Source organism: Manacus candei, unplaced genomic scaffold (genome assembly GCF_025592945.1).
Source record: "Manacus candei isolate 608988 ecotype Guabito, Panama unplaced genomic scaffold, ASM2559294v1 h1tg000011l, whole genome shotgun sequence".
Taxonomy (NCBI): Eukaryota; Metazoa; Chordata; class Aves; order Passeriformes; family Pipridae; genus Manacus; species Manacus candei.
Genome location: NW_026138059.1, coordinates 15,040,369 through 15,056,711, shown reverse-complemented (window position 1 = coordinate 15,056,711; position 16,343 = coordinate 15,040,369). Strand labels below are relative to the sequence as shown.

Below are 16,343 nucleotides of genomic sequence, written 5' to 3'. Positions count from 1 at the left end.
GTTGGGGTGGCTGCCTGTGTGTCTTGTGAGTGAAGTGCCAACCAGAGAGATCTTCAGCTTGTCAAGTTCAAAAAGTTGCTGTCAAAGTTGCCTAGTTAGATAGGTCTGGACTGGCTGGGAGGGACTGCTTCAAAATTTAAAACAGAAAGATAACTAGGAAGCAAGTGTTGCAAAATCCCAGGCTCATCTTCAAAAGCAAAGAGAGAAGTGAGAAGTAAAGAGAGGACAATGAACTGGGAAAAGCAGTAGGTAGGGTCTCCTGGGGTAGTAATACAGTAGAGGGAGAAATGCAGGAGATCTGGCAGTCACTGCAGATGTTTGTGTCAGAGGCACAAAGGCAGGTTGCTGACAGGTAGAACAGATAGGAGGCATCTTATAGAATATACTGCTGCTTTCAAGAGATGTGCAAAATACAAAGGAGCTGTACAAGAAGTGGAAATAAGGGGAGCAGGACTAAAGGTTTGTTATAAAGGAGTTAGTAAAGCAAGGTGGGGTAAAGTCCAGCGGAACTTACAGTGTGACATGGAAGTCCACAGGTAGAAAGAAGACTATTCAGGTAAGTTATGTGTTTTCTGGTTGAACAGCTTTATTTACCCAATAGTTAGTAACTAATGGAAATAATTTGTAGCATTTTATCATTCTGTTTAAGAATTCAGAAGAGACTGAGGACTCCCAGGAGTCTGCAATTATAGTAAGCATAATACCTTTATCCCCAGCAGAAGAAAAGAAGGAGTTACAGACCTCTCAGGGTAATTTTTCTCCCTGGGGAGACTGTTACAATGGGTCTTTGAAAGCAGATGGACAAAGAGGAAGTGGTGTACACGGTGTATATACACTTTTTCTACATGCTACCGCATGTAGTCTCATTTGCATACTATCGCCACGAAATTTGAACGAAAGGATCTTAGACACAGCTTGTTGGGATATTGCCATCAATAACTGCTGCCACTGCAGCTAGAACTGGCACTGGGAATAGCCAGTGCCGTTGGTTGTTGCTGTCATGGCTGCTGTCAGGTGTTGTCGCAGCATCATCTGGGTCTGGGAGGCAACACTCATGAACAAGGACCTTCCACCCACGGGAAAGATCCCAGTGCCTTCTGCCCTTGCTGTGCCACATCCTCAAGTGAGGTTTTGAGCTCAGTCACTTTATCTTTGTAGTGATACATCTGTTTCTCTAACACTGTGGCTGGTAGAGCCTTTTCTCTGGCTCAGGCCTTTTGTCATGTCAGCAACAAGTGTCACCCTTGCCCTGCCACGAATCTTACAGGGTCCATCACCTGTGCAGGACTGTGTTGGCTTAGGACCAGGGAGCTCCAGGAACTACACATGAGCTCTGCACCCTGCCTGTGGGGCCAGCACAGTGTTTAGGAGACGGAGAGGCAGCTCGTAATTCAGCCTTTTCATGGACACGCTGGTGTGCTTGTGGGCACGTGGCTGTGAAACTCTGACTGCCTGTGTAACTTCTGATCTTTGCATGGACAAGAGGTCTGCAGCCATCTGTAATAAAGCAGTAAGAAGATAAGTTTTCTTGGAAGATCAAGGGCAGGTTGTGATAATCTGACTTTGTTTAGTCTGAAACTGAGAAGACTGAACGGAGACATGATAGTGTGTCTGCAGTACGTAAAAGGTGTTTATGCAGAGGCTGGCAAACAAATGTTTTCTGAGGTCAGACTTTAGGGGAAGGGACAACAAAAAACCTCAGTTCAGTTAATGGAAGATTTAGTTTGAAGATTAGCAAGCAAAAATGTCCCTCAGAGAAGCAAGTAAGTGTAGAGAAGCAAGTAAAAACCTGGAAATATGTGTTTTGTGTGTTACATTTCCTTCCTTTGAATTTTCAAGAATAAATTAAAGAAGCAGCTCTGGTGTTTTATAGCCAAACTCAAACTTCACCGCACGGGGTCGAGTGAGGTGATCTATTCAGTCCTTTTTAGCCATAGAGTTGTACTATTCTGTGACTGCTTTGTAAGGCACAACCTCTCTCTGGTGAAATAATGTTCAACTTTTGAGTCTTCAAACTGATCACTGGCAAGTTCTTTACCAAAGCTTGTGTTTTCATTAATTTAGTGATTTCAATCTGCATCAATTCTACAATTCCAGTAAGAATGCCCTCTTTCAGTGGACTGCCGTGTAAAGTGAAGCTTAGTGATGTTTGCTTTATATTCTTCATTAATCAGTATTTATACATTTGTAAATAAAATATTTTTAAAAGAGGTCAGAATAGATGTCTCAAGTGAGACTTTAAACAGATTATGTCACATTTCTTTTTTTTTTTGTTTTTAGTTTTTCTAAAATTTATAAATATCTTCAGTCTCATATACAAACACATCTGAACAAAGTGTACTGCACTGAAAAAAAATCTTGAAGGATTTTACAGAGGTGCAAAAGAGGGAAGAGAGATGGACATGCTCTGCTTTGAAATTAAAACTGGTATAAAAAGGGTTAATAGGCTAGGAGCATGTGTGGAGTCTCTTGGGACCTTGCATGACATATGCCACATGTGGCATCTTTCCCTTGCGCTCACTGAGAGCTGTCTACAGAATGAAGGTTAATTTGGTGAAGTAGATACTAAAGGTGGCTGGACATCTCTCTAACTTTATATTTTAGGACTTTAAATTGTGATGGAGTAGATGCCCATTTTAAGTTAGTACATACCCATTTCTGCTTGTGAATCTACACAGCATGGGCTGAGATGGATTTGCTGATCCCAATATGCAAATTTATGAACAGATGAACAAGACTGTGCCAGGATTAATACCAGTGAGAGTAGTGCTGTGATAATAATAATGAATAAGTAGAGTGGAACCTCTGGATATACTCTGAGTGGCTGAACCAGGGTTGGTTGGAGAGAATCTTTCAGCCCATTCCTCAAAAAGTTTTGAGATGCATCCAGTTCTGGGCTCCTCAGTACAAGAGAGACATGGAGCTCCTGGAGTAGGTCCAGGCCAGGGCTACAAAGATGATTAGGGGACTTGAGCATCTGTCTTGCAAGGAAAGGCTGAGGGAGTTTGGTCTGTTCAACCTCAAGAAGAGATGACTGAGAGGTGACCTTATCAATGTATATCAGTACCTGAAGAGTGGGTGTCAAAATGATGAAGCCAGGTTCTTCTTGGTGGTGCCAAGCAATGGGACAAGAGGCAACAGGCAGCAACTAATGCATAGGAAGCTCCACCTGAATAGGAAGAAGAACTTCTTTACTTTCTGGGTGACCATGCACTGGAACAGATTACCCAGGGAGGTTGTGGAATCTCCCTCACTGGAGATATTCAAGAACCATCTGGACAAAATCCTGTGCAATGTGCTCTAGGATACCCCTTCTGGAGCAGGAAGGTTGGACCAGATGACACACTGTGGTCCCATCCAGCCTTACCCATTCTCTGATTCTGTGAATGGAACAATTTTTTTTTCCCTGTAGGAGGTGCAAAGAAGGATTTTTGACATTTATAAAATTTGGTTCATGTTGTTCTGTACAATAATGGTGTTTCAAATATCACACAACTACTGAAATCCACAAAAGGACTCCTGAATGTACATGTTTACGTCCTAGTGTTTGATATATATGTAAGATTATGCATCTACTTGCACACTTGCTGATTTGGGTTTCAGGAAAATACTGGAATGCATTTCATGAAACCAAATATGGTAAGATAAGAAAAATGTAAGGACAAGATTTAGCAGTGGCTGGATTTTTTTTTTTATGTGAGCAACAGTATATTTACCTTGAAGCCATACAAGTGTCTTTTTTATGATTAATAGAGTTATCCAGAGACGTGGAATAATTGAAGACTGGGGGAAAGATGCAAAATAAAGTATGTGAAAGCAATGGATTAATTGGATGATTGAGTTATCTGGGACAAATGCGAAGGTTAATGTGGAGGAAAAAAAGCAAATGATTTCAGCTTTTAGATACAAGAACAGCATGTTAGGCGGTGGAACACTGGAAGGGTGTCATGGTTATCATGTTAATAGAGTGTAGAGCATTGGCCGCCTGAGAAAGTGAAGGATGAATCCAAGGATGCAATCAAGGATGAATCTTTATTTAGAAAACATCTATTATGCTTTCAGGGTTGTTGAACTCGCTCTGTACAGGAGACTTGTTTAAATGCAGCTTAGTAAAATCATAAAGGAACTTTATGAAATGGAATAACAGTATCTGTGTCTGCTATTTGCGAGAATTAATATGCAGAAATGAAGTAAAACAGAAAAATTACTCATGTTTGTGAAATAAAGACCTATTTATTTTCCATGAACTACAAGAATTGTTTCCTGCAGAGTGGATTATTAGACTGTTGAGCAAAAGAAAAGAGTGAAAATGAGTTATGGACCACTAGGCCTGAGACTGGATTTGCCAGACTTTGCTTACAAATGAACAGGCACACAGAAGAGACCTGGCACAAGTTTTCTCCCTGTGCCATCTCACTGCCAACCCTGGCTGCAGGCCTCTGCTGTTCGTCGGGGGGGGAGCAAATCGGGGTGTCCTGGGCCGTGGGTGTCCAGGGCTGGAGCGTGTGTGCCCCCGCAGAGGTGGGTGAACAGCACCATCTGCAGCCCAGCGCTTGGGCTGACTGTGCTCTGCATCCACCCCTGTGGAGAGCTGTGACCGGGGGTCACTGCTGCAGGGCTGCCCAGTGATTAAATTCTCCCAGAACTCGTGTGCTTGTTTATTTTTAACAGAATGAGTGAAGTTTACGGTGGGATTCAGTGTAAAACATGGATTGTGACCAGGGTGTGTATGTGGAGTTTGTTTGGTTTTTTTCCTAGCGGTAAATTTTGGGTTTAGAGTAAGGAGATTAAAAGCATGAGAGACTCGAGGAGGATGTCAGTGTGCGTGCCAGCCTGCATGGAGCTCTGGCTCCCTGATCTCTTGGAGTGACATCAGGTTGGCCACAAACCACAGCTCAGAGCCTTCCTGTGCCACGCAGAACGTTGGGGTGGAAATTACCTGAGGTACAATGGTCCTGCAGCATGTCAAGCAACACTCGTGCTATACATGGGAGAGTCTAAGAAGTCTGTAGAACAAAATAAATACTCTCGAAGATGCTTAAAGAAGCAACTTCCTTGGCAGATCAGTCACATGGGGATATTTTGACAAATCTGATATATTGACAGTTACACGCTACATGGATCTTGTTACAACCTGTTTAGAATTTTAGAGTGTTAATCATAAATCATGCTGCATGTGTTGGCTTAGTAAATTTTTATTTTTTTGCGTAAATGCAACTTTTTATATGAGGTTTTTTTTTATTTTTTATTCTTTTCTCATGGCATAGGTTTATTTGTTACCATGCTGTTAGAATTGCCACTGTGATTCCTTAATTTCAGAGGTGAAAGGACTAAAACATACATATTTTCAAAACTTATAGAAAACTCTTTCCTCATGACTAGCACTTTTAATAAAATTTTTCCTTTTAAAACAAGCTTAAGTATGTTTTTAGAAAGTTAAAACATTAGGGAAACTCATCAGGATGTCAGGATCTCATGCAGTGGCCAAAGCAATTTTTCAGCTATCTGAATGCTGACGGCATTTGCCGTGGAACACTGTAATTGTATGAGCCCTTAACCATCTGTGTCTATTATCTTGGAGAAAATTGTTTTACTGTAGTTTAAGTGAATGGGACTCCTAAGGGATCTTTTTTTCATGGACATTGAGTGAGATTCTTAAAGAAAAAATTTGAAATTTATTGTGAAACTCGTAGTGGCCTTGTGCCAGCTGTTGTTTGGACTTACCAGTGACTTCAGTGGTAATTAAGGCCTGACCCTTTTTTTCTCAAACATCCTCCTTACAGTTCTAACTTTTGAGCCTTTTCCCATTTTCCTTTGGAAAAGCAGTAATGCTTTACGTTTGTGCCAGGCATTTGATTAACTTTGCTTCCAGAAATGAGGAGAGTGGTACTTGAAAAGACTTTCCTCAGCAATGTGAGCTGAAAAGGCTCAGTTGGATCCCTATTATAATTTTTGATAACATCTGGGAATGACTCTGAATTTATAAAGACTGGACAACTGAACTTCAGTTATTCAAAATAAATGTGGTTTGGATTTAATTCTAATTTTGGTTGGTTTGGGAGTGATAAGAAAAGGTCTAATTTGGCATGTTCTTATAATGATCAATTCAGCTTATTTATAATATAGATAGTGAGACTCCTGGAGTTTTTAAGAAAAATATTTGATTACTGTAGTCTGCTTTCCTAACCTGTAAAAAATGAATAATTTTGCAAGTGTGTGAGCACTCTGCCTTGTTTCCAAGTTGTGCAGCTTGCCAGGGCCACAGTGGTTGTCTCACCTCCGTCAGGGAGTTCCTGGTGGCTTCCAGTCCATGGGTGTTACTTATAGTTGTTCCTGCCCCATCTGATTATATGCTGTCTCCTGCCCCTTTTACCTCGACTTTAGATTCTACAGCACATTCATGTTTGTTTCTGCTTCTTCCTACACTATTTCAGTTCAGAATCAGTGGTCCTTGCATTTTAGTTGCCTGTCTGGAACATGCTACACCCTAACACAAAAGTCTATGAGATATCTACACGTATGCTGGGTGTGCACCCACTGTACACACAAAATTGTGTGTTTTATTTTCCTGCCATATTTACTTCTGAGTAAGAAAAAAGCTGTGTTTTCTGTGTTTTCCTAGAATCATCATAGAATAGTTTGGGTTGGAAGGGACCTGTAAAGGTCATCTGATCCCATCCCCCCTGCAATGAGCAGGGATATCTTCAACTAGATCAGGTTGCTCAGAGCCCTATCCAATCTTATCTTGAATGTTTCCAGGGATGGGGCGTCCACTATCTCTCTGGAAAACCTCTTGCAATGTTTCAACATCCTCACTGTAAAAAAAGTCTTCCTTATATCTAGTTTAAATCTACGCTCATTTAAAACCATTGCACTTTGTCCTATTGCAACAATCCCTAATAAAAAATAGGTATGGCAGTGTTAGATAAAGTGACATGTGCATCTGCTATGTGTCCTTGTCAAGACCAAGCTGGTTTTGCTTGCAGAAGCAGAAGGGGCAGTCCTTCTCTTCTACCATATAACCATGAGTGGCCTCTATAGTGTAAAACTGTAGATTTTGTTCTAGTATCAACAAACACAACTAATAATATCAAGAAAAATTGTAAGAAATAGGCTTGCTGTGGAAGATGGTTTCTTTTTTGCTGTGACTCATAGCAAAACCAGAGATCACTAGGTGCAAGTTTGGTCCACTAAGCATGGGCATCTGGGGCTGTTTGAGATGTGTAAGGGTATTCAGGACAGATATCTGTGAGAGTGTGGCCACACTTATGCAAACCTCAGTCCTTCTGGAGAAGCAGGTGGAGGCCAAGTGGCATGGCCCCTAAACATAAACCAGCCCTACAGATGTGTGACCAGGAAGCTGAATCACTTCTTCCTTCTCTGTCGGTGGGAGCAAGAGCCAGGCAGACTGAAGGCAGTGATGACACGTGCTGCGATGCCAGCCCCCTGAGGAGGAAGCTAAACCTGGCAGGCCAGGTACTTTACGGCAGAAGCAGAATGGTACGTAAGGGTGGAACTGATAGCAACTTGATTGTAAAAACAGCCGGGTGTGCCAGCTGAACAGTAAGATAAAGCTGTGAGAGTTATGTGGGGTGTCAGATTGCTAGCTTTTGGAGGTGGTAGCCATCGTCACAGTCTTCATTTGTCAAGTGCCTCACATACTGGAGTCTGGAGGCAAGATTGTGGCTCTGTGACTGCTACAATTTTAAAAACTGGTTTTTACTGGCAGCACAGAGATTCCCCAGGGCACTGGACTGCAAAGCTTAAGCTTGCTGGAAAAGGATAATATGAAAATATGTTATGCTCATATCAAGGAGAATGGAACTTTCCTTACCATGAATATAGTATACATGCCAGAAGATGAAGATCAGAAGATGAATCACTTCTGAAACAGTGCCTTACATTCGTTCTGTTCCTTTTCAATGATGAAACCATTTTGCTTCTCTTTAAGTTTTGTCAGATGCCCCTCAGCCACTCAGTGTCTCCCACATCTTCCTTAAAGAATTTCTTCTCATGCCCAAATTATCAAATCTGCCACACTCACATAGGCATATTGCAAAAAGTTGCTTGAGGCAACCTGTAACCTACTTTGCATGTGGACCTTGCAAAATGTAGGGCTGACAATTCTGCGATTTTATTGAAAAACCACAAGAACTGTTATGAAATATCACAGTGTCAACAGATCCCCACACATCTATCCAGGGAACCCCATCTGCGTCCAGTACTTGTGCTACTATCTGTTCTGAAGAAGGCTAAATATGGCAGTTAAGGAGCAATGAACTAGTTATATTTCTTGTTAGTTTCAAGATCTAAGAATTCATTATATGTGTTGAGAGACAAGAGTTGCCTAAGTGACAGAGAGGGGTGATTTTGCAAGCTTTTCCTTAAGTGGCAGTGTAGGATCTCTTGAGAAGCTCAAGATGCTTCTTTTAGAAGTAATCTGCTGCTTTGAGTGAACATGTTTGGTCACATCAGTTGCCCAAATACATAGTTTTAGGTGCACATCTGCTGCTCAGAGTCATGGAAGAAATTCCTTGTTATGTTGTGCTGTACTAGGATGACTGACGTAGTATGTCCTAAATAATTAATCTTCACAGTAATGTCCGCCAGTGGCAGAACTAAGACAGACATATAAGGTGTACTGCTGGTTTTCCTGTGTTGACAGCTCTATGCCAGTTTCCTCATAGCCAGTGTGAGTTCATCTCTGAAGCGTCTGTGATTTCTAGAAAGATAAACTGGGGAAGATGGTTGTCTCTGTAGTACTTAGGAAACCTCAGAGCATAAGAAACAAACAGAAGGTCAACAGATGTGTGCTGTGAGAGACAAAACTAGCAGGATAGCAAGGCATCTTGCATCTAATGGAAAATAAAAGCAGACAGACCAGAAATGGTAATATTTTCTCATCCCACAATTCAGATACCTGCATATTGGGCAGTTCCCCTGAGTTGTATGTTGAAAAGAGTGTAGGATTGACTTGGTGTTGCACAGACAGTTCTTTCAGTGTCTTTCAGATGTACACCCCATTCCTCTGTCCTTAACCTGATGTCCTTCCATCCCTCTGGCCACCAGCCTGTACTGTGAATCTGCTCTGGCTTGGGATTCTGCTCTCCAAAGGGAAGTGGAGAGTGATACGTCCTGAGGGACTTAGCAGGCAACCCTCTCACAGGGTTTATCTTAAAAAAAACTTGCCTACTTTTGTCAGGAAGAGCCTAGCACTCAGTTTGGCATAGTTTTTGAAAGTAAAATTAAAAAGTCACAATTGTTTTGGGTTAAAAATTAAAGACCCTTGTGCTTTTCATCTTTTAAGCATTTATCATGATCAACTTGTTTTGTATCATGGACTTCGGTGATTTACATGGCTTCTCTTTTCTTGCCTTTCACCAGAGATGTAATAGCAGAACACCTGTTTTGTTTCTTCGTTCAGCTTAACAGTACTTCAGTATTACCAGAGAAATTTTCTCTTGGAAATTTTTTTACACTAATTGTTTGCAGAATTTTAAAAAAAATTCATAACTAAAATTAAAATGATACTGTATGTACATGAGTTTGTAAAGCTAGGTATATATATATAAGAATATTGTGTTGTAACTTGACTGTCTATGCAGAGTCTGTATAAGTGTTTTGGAAAACATCAGTTGTAATTCCTTATGGAACAGTCTTTGAAATGACTTGTTCTGGCTAGTCTTCAGCACAAGCATAAATATGCTGTGATACTACTCTAAATTAAGATCATGGTCTTTATGAAACAGATTTTAGGGTAATTTCATGTTTAAAAATAGGAGTAAGAAAACTTGAGAACACAAAAGCATTTATGAAACTAAGCTTAGGTATGGAGACAGTTATTTGTTCAACAGAAATTCCCCTGAAAGTCAGGTAAACAGAGTTCTCATATAAAGTCAAAGATCTGGCTTGATTCTTGTTGCCCTCATCATACATATAGAAATGTTGGCAGTCAGTGTCCCATAGATCTCGTATTGGAAGTACAGCTCATCTGTGGTATAGGTGATAAAGAAGAAAATTTCTGATGTTGCATTTTATTCTCTCAAAGCTTAGGAAGCTTTGAGTCTGGTGGTTCAATGGGAGCACCTGGAAACTCACATTAAATTATAGTTGGGAAGCCCTCAACCTCTGCCCTATCTGGCAATGTCAAAAATCTCTTCTGAAAAATTAGGTCCTTTTTGTCACGTTCAAAGAACCGCTGGATGAAATTGTTAAAAATATTTCATTTAAGCTAATGCTAAGAAACAAGAAGTTGGCCTGTGAACAGACATCACCTAGCTTTGTTGTGCCTGTCAGAAAAGTTAGGGCTTCTGGCTGTCTCTTGTCATTGTACCTACTCCCTCACTTGTGGTTGGCCTTGCAGAGTCTGCTGGTTATCAGCCCTGCTCAACCGTTTATTAGGGGACACCACAGGAGGAGATCATTTGGATTGGTGTCTGCTCATGGTAGGGTGGTGCTGAGTGTAGGAAGCATTAACCTCTGCCACTGGCATGGCAGGTGGGAAGGGCTGTGCCTGTCTTTGGCTTCACTAGATCAACCTAATGTTATATTTCTTTGGTATGGTGGATAAGGCGGATGTGTGAGTTGGGAAAACTAAGTACTGGGAAACCTGAGGTGACAATACATGTTATTAATTGGTGGATGGTATGCTTTGATTAGTAATAAGTTTAAGGCCAGAAAGTATGTTACTTTTGTCCTGACTGCAGTGAACGTGCATGCTGATGATAAGATATATGTTGTGTGTATTTTTTACAATTCATTGGATCTAGCTATTTTTGTCTTAGTTGTCATTATTTAGGAGGTGGGTATCTGATATAATTTAAATTGTCAGATACTGATTTTTTCACTGCTATGCGCATTCATTACCTGTAACTTCATATTATTTTTCTTTTCATTAAAATCATATGAGGTGTAATAGAACTGTGTGAGTTCAGATGTAGCAGTAAATTTTGCCTATTAAAATTGATTTAGATTTGTAAATTTGTCATGAATGTGAATAAATTTAGAAAGCAATGTTGAGGTATATCTGAGGTTTATCTGTATATTAAAAGATGTATGCTAATATGAGTGTGAACTCTCAGGTATAGATGGGGATCTTGTATTTAATTTTTGCATTTTTCTATGCAGGTTCGAAAGCATGTGAATGACCTATATGAAGACCTAAGAGATGGACATAACTTGATCTCACTTTTAGAAGTCCTTTCTGGAGACACCTTGGTAAGCTTTTAGATCAGCATGCAATGACTCCATACTGTTGTTTATGCATTTTCTCTGTTTGTTTACTCCTTGTGTATTGACTGCTGGAGGTTTCTGTGATATTTTCTGTAATCTGTGACCAGATACCAAAGACACAAGTTATATTTCTCTTGGTAAAATATACTACTGTGAATTCTGTGGGGGAATGCAATCAGTTTCTTCATTTCTTGTGGTCAGAGAGACTTCCTTTCTTAGTAGGATAATGCACTATTTTTTCTGTTCTTTCTTTTTCTTTTCAATTTTTGTTTTAACAAGTATTGGATGCTTAATATCTTTTTGCATTAAAGGGAGTAACTGACAAATAACAAGGATAAAATGTCCCTGAAATTGTCTAACACACTCCTCAGGTGTCATTTCCTTTCTTTGTGAGCATTACTTCCCTTGCTTTGTATTTGTTCTCTTCATTATGTTCTTCTTTTCATGCTCTTCTTTTCATTTGTGGTCTGTCTTGTGTTTTTGCTGTCCTGTCTCCCGTCTGTTATATTCATTAGCCAAGAGAGCGAGATTTTTTGAAGACCTTACGGTTGGTGAGTTCAACAGAAGCATGCGCAAATGAACAGCATGAGGATGTGGAGGATGAGGATAAGGGGGTAGGTGCCGACCCCCATAACTGTACTAATGCAGTGTTTGAAGTGTGGTGTCTGCTAATGCAAATTCGTAGTTTGATGTGCTGCAGTAGTCGGCTGTAGAAAGGACAAAAGAAACTGTGTTGGTAAACCAGGATATGTGTGTTCATGACGGAGGTATGGTAAAGACAAATGTTGATTTAGCCTTTTTGTGAACAGCTGAAATGAAAATGTTCAAGATTTTTTTACGTGTTTTCTTTGATTAAACTGTAAAAAACCATGGCACAAATGTGTACTGGACAATGCTATCGAGATGTTATAAGCTTTTTTAATAATAGATAGGGAATTACCATAATTCTGTTAAACTAAGACTTTTTTTTAAACTTGCAAATAGTATTGTCCATAAACAAGTAATTTAGACAAAGACTTGAAGGCTCTTCTTAGTGAAGTCAATAGCAAAATATCGATTTGTCTTAATTAGAAACACCAGTCTACTGTGCCTGTGGTATACATGACATAATGCTGGATAATATCTTGAAATAAGAAAATTCAGATGCACAGATCTATTTGTTAAAATTTACTACATGTAATAGTTATTTTTATCAAAGCAGATAGATTAGAAGTTAAGTGACAGCTTTGGGTAGTGGCTACTAAGAATACGGAGAGTTTGCAGAGTTTATCTTTCTTGAAATAAATACTGAATTATTGTTTCACCGTATTTTGTCCATCCAGAAGGGAAATATCTACTTAAAAAGTGTAAAACACCATGTGCTTGTTAGTCCAAGTGAGCTGTTTCATGCCTTTTTAGACCTTGCATCATTGGCATTTGCTAAAGCAACTTGCTGTCATAGGGCCTGAGTGCCTCCCTGGCTCCCGTGCGTTGTGTTGCAGTTGTGATTTCAGTGGAATTTGTGTGCTTTTTTCTGGAGTGTAACATAACTCAAAAGGCTGCACTTCTTTTAAAAGGACATATTTCCCCTCTGAGATGCTATACCTAACTATATAGATGGGGATTTATTATACCTTCTTTGTTGTGGAAAACCAAGTTCCAGGTCTGCAGTCCTTTGTTCCCTCTGTAGAAGCTACTTGATAACAAGGACTGCAATGCTTGATCCTGAGCTGTTGGTGTGAAAAACAAGGGGCTAAATAGAAGATTATATAATGGAAATTAAAATTCTGTGTTTCAGTTTTTGCTCCTTATTCAGCTCCATTTTCCCCTGTTTCTTTTTGGCAAGCATCTCATACTCCACAGGGGGGAAAAAAGGCAGTTGAGGAAGGATTGGGCTTATCTGTGTGTTTTGCGGTGATTATCTGAGGAAATACTCATATTCATGGCTGTTCTCTAGCAATTATAGTCTGCTTCAGTTTATTGCTGTGAACGTTTGTGAAAAATCTGAAATAAGGAAGAATAGAAGGATTTGGATATGATGTTGATATTAGTTTAACTGCTTTCCCATGCTGATCTGTGACAGCTAAGTATGCGTTTTCTGTGTGGTTCTTCTTCTTGGTAATTTTACACTAACTGCATGCAGTTTTGCCATTTTTTCCATTAACACACCGCTTGTGCTTATTTTACAGTTTTTTTCTTGATGGTTTTGACTTTGCTTTGGGAAGAGTGATTTGTTAGTTCTTTTCACACTTTAAAATATTCTACTCAAGTCAAGAGTTTAAACTTACACTCTAAGACTGTATATATTGTATTATTCTGTTTGGGGGAAGATACTGTCTTTATTAGATGCTTTAAATAAATATGTATAGATATCATAGTGATTATGCAGTCATACCATTAAGTCATGAAGTTGCATACAGAGGTAAGCTTTTCCATCACAGAGTTTATCAGAGCAATATAAAGGTCCATGACATTACTTACATTTTGCTTTGCTTAGTACACTGTGAATATTTTATAATAATAAATTGCACTTTAGTTTCTGTAGGTAGTAGCCCTCTTGGCCTTAATAGTACTTTACAGGGAATGGTTATCAGCCTGCATGGATCAAAGTTGCAGTTGGGAACCACTGATATCTCTTGCTATCTACTCTGCTAAAAAACTTCAACTATAGTTAAAAAAAATATTCAAAGCACACTTTCCCACCAAAGGTATTGATTTCATTAAAACTGTAGTGCTTCAAATGTTCTACACGGTATCTTTTAAATCAGACTGTTCTTTTGTCTGATGAGAAAATCTCACAACTATTGTTTTCCAATTTTAGCCCCGAGAAAAAGGTCGGATGCGTTTTCACAGACTCCAGAACGTCCAAATTGCACTGGACTATTTGAAAAAACGCCAGGTATGATGAAAATTTAAGAAAAAAAAAATCATAAAAATTTTGTCACCTATAGCTAATAAATAAAAAATATGTCCTACTTTGTCTTTTATGCATGTTGTGTAAGAGCTGCCTGTGTAGGCTTGGCTTTATGTCATAGATGGATAAGCAAGATGTGGCAAAGGTAACTTTGCACCACCCATCTCTGAGCAATAACAACACACTCTGTGTGATATGTGGTATTAAAGAGGAAAAAATTATGTGTGAGATCCTAAGGAGTTGCTTATAGTAAATTTAACTGTCTTTCATGCTGCCCAGACACTAGCTGGTTTGCAGTTTTGTTCAAAGTCTAATTTATAGTGCAAAATGCAGATTCAAGGAAATTAGAATGTTGTATGGGAATTCCTTATTTTGATTTTATTTGTTTTGGGAAAATCTCAAACCTTGATCCCGATGAAAGCAAAACTAGTCCTGTAGAAAGGCAGCAGAGTTACCTGGACTGTGGAAGATTCAGTCTTAATTTCACCTGTATCTCCTTTAAGCCAGACACTTGAAATCTGCACTGCTAAGTGGTTTTCTGCTACTGCTTTTAGATTCTTTTAAATGCTTACAGCATTCTTGCTTTCTCCCTTCACAAAACAGCAATTTAAAAAAATATCCAAAATATGGAAGGAAAAACTGTTCCTCCCTCTCCATCCCATCCCATTCCAATGAAGTGACACTGAGAATCTGCTTTTTGATTGGTTGATATAAAAAAATAATTATTTGCTACTTCAAAGGTTTGAATTTATCTGTGGTTAGCAAACCATAGATAGATACTTAGTTTGGTTATAAAACTAAATGTCCTTTTGTATTTTGAGTGAAATTGCAGACTTGTCTTTTGGGTCACTGAGTATGTGTGTACTGAGAACTCAATCTCCCTTTGCTGAGTTCAAAGCAAACTTTTCCTGTTAACCTAAGTGAGCCACTGAACAAATAACACTACAAAGTAAATGAGTGGCTACTTGAAATGATGGTCACACTGATATTTTTATGCAGCAAGACCTCAGCACTTGTGCTGCACCATACCTTATTTTTTATGCATGGCAGACCGCGTATATTAAAGTGCAGGAGATATAGGATCAGATCACCCCCATGTTTATGAACGTGTGTGTTGATGGGAACCACAAGACTCCATCACAAAGCTGTTGATTGTGATCTGAGGATTTTTGTGTTTTCTTTAGCCTTATGGTTTTGTGAAGATGACTGTATTCTAGAGTACAAAATGCTTGTAGGGCTTTGGTCTTCTTGGTAAATTGTCAGTAGGACTTGCAGTTGATTAAAGTTTCAGCCCTCTGGTAGGTGTTTCTAAACCATATTTAGGAGATAACTTGCTCAGGTTGGCTGTATAACCTCCAAACCCAATGCTTTATTGTGATTGCGGGGCAGAGAAATCGTACATATTGATAACTTTGAAACCTGACTTGAGAATTAGACCAGAACAGACTGTGGAATACACTGTCTTTCTTGCAGATAGAGTGGTTTGGCACTTTTTTCCCTTCCAAATAGTTAAGATTTTGTAGCAAATCAAGAGGAGGACATGCCTTTGCTCATTCAATTGATAACAGGGTATATGTTCAAAAGCATGTGAATGTAACTTTACTAATGTCGGCATAAAATGCCTTTTAGCTGAGTCATCTTTAACTGCTAGGCTATATGGATACATAATACAAATAGAGAAATTAAATGAATTATTAAAATATGACAAAGAAAATGGAATTATTGAACTCACTCTTAAGTGCGAGGTTTGGGAGTGGCAATAATAGCAGCTTTTGTTTTCATCCTGTTAACCATTTCTTGTTTATAGCACTGTGATTGAGTACAGCATCAGAAGTGATAATAATTGTTGTCATTAAGCCATTGGTTATTTAAATGTGATACTAAATTCTTAGTTTTATTAAGCCAGAGCATTGTGTTTTAGTAAGCCAGTTCTCCTGCTGCTGAATTCTTACCCTGGCACAGGAAAGTGTGGGGTGGAAGGAAGACAGTGGTAACTTCCCAGGGCTTAGCACTGCCCTGGGACTAATACTCCAGCTACAGATCATTATATTCTTGTTATCTTTCCCTGCTTTGTCATACCTTCTCCTTTTGACAAGAACGGAGGAAAAGGGTATTTGGCATGGGGAGCAGATCTGCTGGCCTAGTGACAGCTGAGGATCTTCTCAGCTTGATGTGAGTGGGAGAGGGCAATTCCTAGCAGGCTGCTTAGAGCCAGAAT

The 16,343-nt window shown here is 39.4% G+C and overlaps 1 protein-coding gene across 12 annotated transcripts in view; it reads left to right on the top strand.

Moving 5' to 3' along the window:
- The window catches only part of DST (dystonin), a 307,129-nt gene that overhangs the window by 102,058 nt on the left and 188,728 nt on the right, over positions 1-16,343 (top strand). For 9 of the 12 annotated variants that reach the window (XM_051777809.1, XM_051777812.1, XM_051777807.1 and 6 more), the window contains 2 exons: positions 11,128-11,217; positions 14,033-14,110. In XM_051777809.1, the coding sequence (XP_051633769.1) occupies positions 11,128-11,217; positions 14,033-14,110 (168 nt within the window). Of the gene's footprint in view, positions 1-11,127; positions 11,218-11,747; positions 11,847-14,032; positions 14,111-16,343 lie in introns of all 12 variants that reach the window. The other 3 variants (XM_051777805.1, XM_051777810.1, XM_051777806.1) reach the window with 1 other exon arrangement.